The 9,904-nt window shown below is 45.7% G+C and overlaps 1 protein-coding gene across 1 annotated transcript in view; it reads left to right on the forward strand.

Moving 5' to 3' along the window:
• UVRAG (UV radiation resistance associated) overlaps positions 1–9,682 on the forward strand; it is a 66,967-nt gene extending 57,285 nt beyond the window's left edge. Inside the window, exons 14-15 of the mRNA XM_083170254.1 lie at positions 7,173–7,264; positions 8,554–9,682. Coding sequence (XP_083026380.1) covers positions 7,173–7,264; positions 8,554–9,229 — 768 coding nt within the window. The 3' untranslated portion in view covers positions 9,230–9,682. The remainder of the gene's footprint in view (positions 1–7,172; positions 7,265–8,553) is intronic.
• The last annotated feature ends 222 nt before the right edge of the window (positions 9,683–9,904 follow it).

Genomic DNA, 9,904 nt, shown 5'->3' on the forward strand with positions numbered 1-9,904 from the left:
AGTACAACGGTCTACTGCCGAAGGGTGTATCCTATTGACTGCGTCCCGGGGACCACATGCTGCTCGTTAGCTTTCTGATTGTCTACAAGATGTGTTTCATCATTTTTACCACCGCATCTCTCATTGGGCCTGAACACTTGCTTTGCTATTAGATTTGGGGAGGTTAGTTTGTTTCTGTGCAGGGTAAATACTGGCTGCTTTCAATTTGAAGTACAAACCCTGCCTAAATCTAACTCTCTCTGCACATTTTACATCTGCCCCACCTGCAGTGCACATGGCTTTGTCCATCAGCGAACCAAATGTGCTTTGCGAGTGAACCGGAATCACCTCCCTTGTAAGACTAGTTTATACTTTCACTAGCGTTTGCCTATGTGAATTCCTGTTGTTGCTCAGCAGAACTGGTATTACAGAGACAGTCGTGCCATTGTGATTTATATTGTACACATTCATCACAAAATGTCTCTGCCCGCACTGTTTGCAGTTTTCCCTTCAGACACACAAAGATGCTTGGGGCTACCAACTCGTGGGAAAGCCACGTAAAGCTGCCCACGAGAGAAGCATCTGGCCCCGAGGTCTACGCCAGCAGCCCTGAGCGTTTTCTGATTCTCCTTTTTGTTGCTCCTCTCTCTGATGTCACATCTAGATAATACAGACCGCCGTTTCTTTCCCAGTCACTAAAGCCATGCAACAGAAAAATGCCATCCAAATTTCAGCAGGTTTTGCGTGATGCCGGCACAAACCGACAGATAAAAAAAATTCAGAAAATAAAATTTTGTTTCTGAAGTTCGTAAACGATCCCTAGAAATATTTCTCAAAAGAAATGATAAAAAAAAATCGAATTCACGGGTTCTCAAAGTCGGTCCTCACCTCACCTCTCACGGTGCATGTTTTGCAGGTCTCCTCACAGAATCACAAGTGAAATAATTGGCTCTACCTGTGGATCTTTTAAAATGTGTAATGAGTGCACCTGTTGGGTGACCTGGAAAACGTGAACTGTGTCGTCAGCTGCCCATCTGCCTTCCTTTGGGGACGGCCGGCGTCCCCATTCGACAGCCACCTGCGGCTTCAATACCACATCCTGTGCAAACGCGCCGAAAAGTGTGAAAGTCACCGAAGGAGTCCGCGCAGCCGTCCTGCATATGCGAGTATACGCATGCACAGAGCCAAAACATCGGTCCCTGGTTACGAATATGCCGGGAAACGATCAAACCAGACACAGGCCCTCATTACTTGTTGGAAGCCCATAGGCCACAAAGGTCAAAAGAATCAGTGCTTTTAAGTTGTTAATATATATATACATTTTATAGCGTGTCCTATTGGAGTCGCACTGGCAGAAAGCAGTCATCCTGCGCACAGACTTGTACCGGATTCGGTACATCTCCCCTCCGTCAGATAGAGCGATCCTGCAGGACTTACCAGTCTAATACCGTCCTGTCCGATTGACTTCTCCCGCGCCAAGAATAACAGCTCTCCGCTCCCTCTGGTATCTAGTTATCGTCTGTACTCGCTCTCTCTGGGAACCGTTTCTCCGTGAATAACTGGAGCAAGTTGCAGCCTTTTCACAGATCCGTTGTTGACAGAGAAAACATTTTGCCAAGTACTTCTCTTGATGTTGTGCTCGAACCGATTCATCTTTACAGAAGGAAAGCAATCCCTGACACATTAGATTATCACACAGAAATGTGAGTTCCTTGGCCAAGATCTCGTGGCATGGGTCAAAGCCATTTTTTTTTTTATTATGTCATTTATCCATCTGCTGCAGTCTTCTTCTTTTTTGTTTTTAAGGGCTGCAAAATACTTGACCTGATTTTTCAAAAAACAACAAAGTTGCAGTAATTAGTTTCTGTGCCAAAATTTACAGACTGATACCAATGTTAAATAAAAAAATAAAAAACAACACAAAAAGCCCACATCGACATTTGTGTCGACCATTTCCAAGCTGATCATGTTGACCATTTTGGGTCGACCGAAACACTTTTATACCATACCCCTTGCCCACAAGTTCCTGAATTCTTCTTTTAGCACTCCAACATATCCAAAGAACTCAGCATCTGGATGAGGTGACGTCAACGGCGTTTGGTGATGTTTTTCTTAACTGATTTTTTTAATAAATGACTTTCACTATGTACAAAAAGAACATGACTCCTTGAGCTCCGTCTTAATTACTCCTTGGAAACGAAGGAATCTGTCACTATTATCTTTGTCCAAGAATTTGGTAAAATAGCCAAATGTTGCACAGATCGTTGTTCATTGGATTTAAAGGACAAACTCTCTTCTAAATAGCTTCTCCGATTTCCAGCTTTGATGTTGTTTTGCCTTAATCCAGACATGTCCAAACTATGGCCCTCCAGCTGTTTTGAAACTACACCTCCCAGCATGCCTTGCAATAGTTTTAGCATTCCCTAATAGCAAAACTGTGGCAAGGCATGATGGGACTTGTAGTTTCACAACAGTTGGAGGGCCATAGTTCGGACATGCCTGCCTTAATCTGTTTAAAGGGAGTCCTTAACGTACAATCTTGTAGTAGAAGGCGAACGCACCTCAAGTGTTGCACGGGCCAGCAGAGTGGCACCACTTTGCCAGATCCTACCACCTACACTTGGGTGGACATGGTGCCCTCATGTAGGCATGAAAACCATATTACCTGCAGCTGGAGGTGGATGACTCGCAGCGCTAGTGTACGCTTGCAAATTCCCCGCTGACGCGGTTCAGCGGTATCGTCGTTGCTTGGGCCTATATCCTGCTTTCTTGTACGTGTTTAAGGACTTTTTGTCCTGTGTGAATTCATTCTGCTTATTGGGAATTATAGGGGTTTTATTGATGCCTATTGTTTAACTGCAATTGTTGCATTGAAGTAGTAAAACATGGCCACAGTGGTTAGTGAGGCCTCGCAGGCTTAGCTGCATCTTGGTTCACTTGCTGTACTCTTGTGCTATTTTAGGGGTGATACATTTGTTTTTCATTTAAAGGTCGTAGCGATCCATGGCATGAGTCAAAGCCTGGGCCTGGTGTTGTAATGAAGCGTCCTTTTACGCTAGAGCCACACTGTAGACCTATCCTATATAAACCAATGTAATGTATGTGCACCTGAAAGTGTCTGTCTGACATCACCTCCGTTGCAAGATGAATATTATTTTAATGGGAGTACGGGAAAGACCGAGCTTATCACTGTTGGCATAAAGTGACAGAAGGTTGGATGTGACAGCAGGGCCCGCTTTCTTGTGGTTCCAATGGAAACTGGTGGTAGCCTTGCGCGTGATCTTTCAAGGCTATTAAATAATGGCTCGTACACCCTGCAGATACTGACCACTGCCGATATCATGGTGGCAGGTGCCTGTGTCAAGTGCATAGACACATGTCTCGTTAACGATAATGTTCCCACATCTCTAAATGGGGGGGGGGGGGGGTTGTTAACGACCTGCAGGAGTGTGCATTGTTCCTCGGGTATAGCATATACACTGGTCGATATCGTTCATTTGATCGCCCAGTGTTGTACACACATTTGGTCTTCTAGCTTCTCCTGATTGGACGTTGGCTCACAGAATCCCTGAGCAGTTCATGGATCCGTGAGCTCACACCATCCTGGCAGGTCGTAGACAGTTGAAATAAATTCCCCAATATCTCCTGGCTTCAGGACTAATAGAATCACCCCATGGGTTCAAATAGTCTGCGGTAATCTGCCACGGCTAATTGAATTTCCATGTGAGTGCTGGTATGTGCTTTATCCAGATGGATGGGGTAAGCGTGCTTGTATTATTTAACCCGCACCACGTGGCATTGAGCGGTTTGAGTGCTGCCTCGTACCCAAACCCCTGTCTCTATATCTATATGTAAAGGTGGGTACACACTGGCCAATGTTTTGTGGGCTTGTTGCCAAGGGGGATAACATGCTTGTTGCCATAGGGCAGGCATGTCCAAACTATGGCCCTCCAGCTGTTGTGAATCTACACATCCCAGCATGCCTTGCCATAGTTTTAGCATACCCTAAAAGCAAAACTGTAGCAAGGCATGATGGGACTTGTAGTTTCACAATAGCTGGAGGGCCATCGTTTGGACATGTCTGCCATAGAGGGTTCCATGGTCATTGCCAGGGGTTTCATTCTCGTTGCCGGGAGGGGAATACATGCTTGCTGCTGTAGGGGTTAAATGCTTGTTGCTAGAGGGGAATACATGCTTGCTGCCGTATGGGTTAATTGCTTGTTTCCAGGGGGGTTAGGTATTCAATGTAATTGTCCATTGCTGTTTCTCAGGAACCTTCCTACACCGCTGGTGATACACCAGTGTATCGCTCAGAGAGACCGCTATCATCTCCGGTACCACCGCACTATCCGCTACCACGGAACAGGCAACCTAGGGGGGCTGTAACACGCATCGGTCACTAACATTCTCCTGTGGAGTCATTGCTCTGAGAACAATGCTTTATAAGCTGTTTCTGGAGCTGATTTATAGCCAGGAACTCCATATATCTTTCGTTGTGCCGCTATTACACACCGCCCGAATAATACTATTTTTATGAATACCTTGTGTATAATTTCTTAATCTGCGTTCTAGAAGTACTAATAAATATCTCGTACCTCGGGACGTTTTATCCGTTCCATATGAATGCGATCATGCGGGAAACGACCTGGCAGGGTCAGGCTCCCAATGAGAACACCAGAGGTCTGCCTAAGCCATTTACATGATGAATGTATGGGCGCTACCTTGTCTTATTGTGGACCTCTTGCCCAAATCTGTACCCTAGATAAATGTCTGTGTTGCTGAATGGGGTTTTAAGATACGTTTAACCCCCTCACTGCCAAGGAAGAGTGCGATTCACCTGAAAGCCCTTACCGTTTGTATTTCCTGCCGCTCAGACCCTGGAGGGGTAGGGGTCATGGGGTAGACCAGTGGTTCCCAAACTGTGTGCCGTGGCTCCCTGGGGTGCCTCGGGACACATGCAGGGGTGCCGCGGGTTGGTGGTCTAGGACCAACTCAAATTATTAATGGTTAATTATTTATGAGCAAAACCAGTGCTGGTGGCTGCCAATCATAGAATGTGTACAAACAGAAGCAAATCCTGCCCTTTACCACATAACTGCCACTAAGAATCGCATATAAACCCAATCAAATTAAAAAATTTTGGACCTAGGGGTGCCGTGAAAAAAATTCTGATTCTCTAGGGTGCCGTGAATCCAAAAAGATTGGGAACCCCTGGGGTAGACAGTATGAAAGTAGACATACATTAGGTCGACATGCTTAAGGTTGACACAAGCTTTAGGTTGACAACGGGAAGGTCGAAAGTCCAAAAGTTCAACATTTTTCAAGTTTTTTTTTTTTCTCCCAAATTTTGACATAAGAGTGCTCTATTGCCCCCATGCTGGTACCCACAGACTCCAATAGCAGTAACTGTACCCCTCCCCCGATTTCCTAACCCATCCCCTATTTGCTAACCTCCCATAGCCTAACCTTCCCCCAAGTCCTTAACCGGTTCCCAAGCACAGTCCTCAACGGGATATCCCTGCTTGTGCACAGATGGTATAATCAAACTGACAGGTACTAATTATCACCTGTGTTTAAGCATATATATACTTAAAACCTGGACTTTTGCGGAGCATTTGAGAACCACTTTCTGACCCTTAAAATCATGAAAAGTCATGTCAACTCTTGTGTCGACCATAGTCACCTTTTGCATGTCTGTCTTCAGGTGTGTCCTATCTAGATTCTGGCACCAGCATATCGACAAGGCATACCGCTACTTACATCATATAACCAGATCAGCATCACAGATGTCATTTAGTAAGGAGAGCCCAATCTTCTCATTGATGTTGCTCCTTAGGGATAAATTTACTAAAGGGCAGGCTTTAAGAAGCGGGATGTTTCCAATAGCAACCAGTTAGATTCTACTTATTTATCGAAGGCAAGAAGTTTTGAGCAAAGGTGAAAAAAGTATTGTCACTATGTGGTGCACCTAAGAAACGACACAGTAAGATATAACTTTTAATTTTTATATTTTAAAACCAATAGCGAAATAAAAAATGACATATAATACATACAACAATTACGACACCCCCTTTTTTCTTACTTATTTATCTAGCACCTCCTAGAACAGGGCTGTACAACACCGGTCCTCCAGATGTTAATGAACTACACATCCCAGGATGCTTTGCATTAGTTTTGCTATGTGGCCATGCTGAAACTGATGCAAGGCATGCTGGGATGTGTAGTTCATCAACATCTGGAGGGCCGGTGTTGCCCAGCCCTGTCCTAGAAGATAATGGGGGTATTCAATCTGATGGGAAATATCGGCACTCGCCTATTCAATGCGGCCATTAATGACCGTATTGAAGGCTGTCCGATCCGACATTTTAAAAAGTTGGATCTGTTTTTTTTTTTTCTGGAAACGGTCGCAGATTGTCGAAGTCACAGCCATTTTTTAGACAATTTGTGGACTTTTTGCGAATCTACCGACTTTCTGACACTCAACAGCCAGAACGTTGAATTCCAGCTGTCGAGTTACAGTTGGAAGACACTAAAACAGCCCAGGATTCCAACTGTCAGGACGTTCCGGATTCTGACCCAGTTTTAAAGGAACAGTCATTTTAAAAGAATTGTGTGTTGTCTTTTTATTGATTGCTACTTTAAGACGCAGTCCCCCACGGAACCCTCTGCAGTCTGCAGATCCGGGGCTATTACAGTAACCCCTATAGCTAGAATCTAATTGGTTGCCATAACCCTCTTACGTGTAAAAATAAATCCAGGTACTGATTTCGGAAGGTGGCCAATCCAAAAAGTGCCAAAATAGTGCTCGGAAGCGAAATGGTAAATTTACACATGACTACAACACAATTCGCCTCTGTGACCACAACGGTGTCTGTTGACCAGTAATGATCAAGTGGAACACGTTCTCGTCCTGTGTAATGTGGGGTGTTTGGTGGAACATTGCAGGACGTCTCATAATGGCTGTTTTGTACATAGGGTTTCGGTTCAGGCTGAACCTGCTTCTTGCACAAATGGCCCCATCAGGCTGGATGTTTTTCCACTTTTATTGCCATTTTTACTAGTTCTATTTAAATTCGAAATTCCCACTTAATAAAAATGCTTTCAGTACCTCTGTAGTCAACATGAAGGCAATGCGGGGTTAATCTGTCACCCTTTATATAAAGCGCGCCTAACAATTCCCCTTTGTCTTCCAGCTGAGATACCAACACTCATTGGGGACCCCGGATTTACGGCAGACCCTCCCGAACATCAAGTCGTTCATGGAATACGGGCTGATGGTCCGATGGTGAGTCGTCCATAGGACAGATCTATGACTGACATGACTTTTGGAGACTTCGCTGACTGACCAGCGGGAGCCATAGGCAGAAGTAACACGAGCAACGTTGTCATCAGAGGAGTGTTGTCCCTGTGCCTGTTCCTGTCACTCCTCTGTTAGCACTTAGCCCCTCTTGTTGTAGCTTTTCCTTTCTTTCACCCTTGTTCAGGCAGCCGGCAGGAAGGTGAGAAGTGATTGTGATTCCCTTTTGTTGCATTGACGTGACGTTGGCTTGGAGCTGTGTGCAACCTTACAGATGGCCGGGGCCCAAGTCAAACACTGGCATTTACAGCTCTCGCTGCCGTGATGTCACGCAGCCCTGCCATAAAAGGGAAGATTGAAACCATAAACGATGAAAGCATGTTGGCAGAGGCGCGCACTCATGCCAGCCTGTGTAGTTGTGGGGTTTGGGCGGGTTCCAGACCGTGGAGATCAGCTCTAGTCCGGTCTGCAGCCAGGGACGTTGTGGAAAGATGCATGAAGCTGCGGAACCTGTGTTCTCGCAGATATAATCTGACATGTAAGACCAGCCTCTGTGACTGCTAGGTAGAACAATGACGGAACATAACCATGACATAAGCACCGGCAGCTGTGCGTTCCCCAATGGAGCAACATTTGAATTGCTCCATCTAGTGGCTGCCAGCATGCACAACACTTGAGTACCCCCCTATAGCGGTAGCCTTTTCTTATATAGGATGGGTATGAGTCATTAATGGCCAAACCTGTCTAGGTTGACAGTTATTAGCTTAGGTCATGAAAACTCATGTTGACCTTTTTCTATGTCGATTTAATATGTATCAACCTTTTTCATGTGTCGAACTAATGACTGTCGACCTAGACGGCGTCCGCCTAATGGCTGTCGGCCTAGGCGGCGTGCGCATAAAGAGCGCATATTTGTAGGATGTTGAGTTTCCCCTAAACAAAATGCAGATTTTTGGTTTTGTTGGAGCTTTGTTGAAGCTTTAAGGGTGTTGTAAATTAGATAGACATTCAATTGGTCAACTCCTTACGGTCGACAATGTTGAAAGGTCGATGTGGTCAAGAAATTTTTTTGGGCCCAAACCTTTGTCCATTTTTCAGTCTGTGGCCATGATTAGTGCAAACGTCGACACACCACATAATTTGACCATGAAAGTGTTAGTAAATGTTGGTTGTTTTTCGAGTTACGATTAGTTGACACAAAACAATTGACCAAAATAAAATGCTTGCGATGTATTGCACCCAAACGGTAATAACCCACCCCCTTCTTTTTCCTCTAGTGATCGACACCCAACGTCAAGTGCAATCCCTGTACCCAAAAGGCCGGCCAGCTCAGCGTTTGGTAGCCACGATGTTGGCTTCTCCAGTCGGACTTCGACCCCGGAGAGGGAACAGCGAAAACGTGCAAGCTCGGAGAACGAAAAGATGCAATACAGAACGCCACCTCCCAGCTACAAAGCCGCGCTCGCAGATCCCATCGCAATCGTGGTTCCAGCAACGCAATTCGAAAAAGGCCAGTCCGCCTCTTTGCTAGATGCCCGCGTAGATGTACCCAAAGGAAACCTTTGCCAAGATTTTTGCGAGAGCCTTAACGGTGATAGCCCGGCGACCACGGATAACCAGGAGCGTGGCCCGGCCGACACACTTTCTGACTCTTCCTGCACCGTGAACGGAACTTTATTGCAGAACGAAAGTATAGAGTTTACAGGTGATGGACTTCCCTGCAATCTGCACTGCGCGGTGGAGCAGGCGGAGGAGATCCTGGGCACCGAAGCCTCGGACATCACCTCAGGGGATCAGCTAGAGGCGTTCAACAGCATTCCGGTGGACCACGCCGTGGCGGTGGAGTGTGACGATCAGGTCTTGGGGGAGTTTGAGGAGTTCTCCCGCAGAATTTATGCACTGAATGAAAACATGTCCAGTTTCTGCAGGCCGAGAAAGAGTTCAGACAAATAACCAAGGGCCGGCTTCGGTAGACGGTTCCACCGACCGTATATAGGACAAGTTGTCTTTTGCACATTACTGCATTTGTATCCGACACAGAAAAACCACTCTCTTAAATATCAATTAATCCTGACTGTGTATGTTTCATTGATGCGGTTTAGTTTCTTTGTACATGTTACACATTAGTTTTTGTTTCGTTTTTGTTTGTTTTTTTAAGTTTAGTAGCTGCAAATGATCAATCGTCTTAGCGGAGAACAGACCTGGCGTCGCTCAGCTGTGGTGGTTCACAAAGTCCCTTCCATGACCTGACTTGACGTTCCACCACCTGTAACGGCCTGCACAACTGGAAGCGCATGAGACCATGACCATGAGGCAGTGGGACTTCCGCGATGGAGTCCTGCATTTTTTAAAAATCATTCTGTTACATTCCCTGAAAGCGAAAAACCCTCACCCCCCACCCCACCCCTCCCCAAAAAAGATAAAAACATAATGTACACATGGGTCAGTCTTCCTAGCGGTTCTGTATTTTAGGGTTAACCGTGTGGTATACGGTTGCTAGGTCGACGCATCAAAGGTCAACACCTGAAATAGGTCGACATGGATGGAAGGTTGACACAAGCATTAGCTTGACAATGGCTAGGTAGACATTGAAAAGTGCCAACATGCGGTACTTAATGCCCTACCATC

This window comes from Crinia signifera, chromosome 2 (genome assembly GCF_055691185.1).
Source record: "Crinia signifera chromosome 2, ASM5569118v1, whole genome shotgun sequence".
Lineage (NCBI taxonomy): Eukaryota > Metazoa > Chordata > Amphibia > Anura > Myobatrachidae > Crinia > Crinia signifera.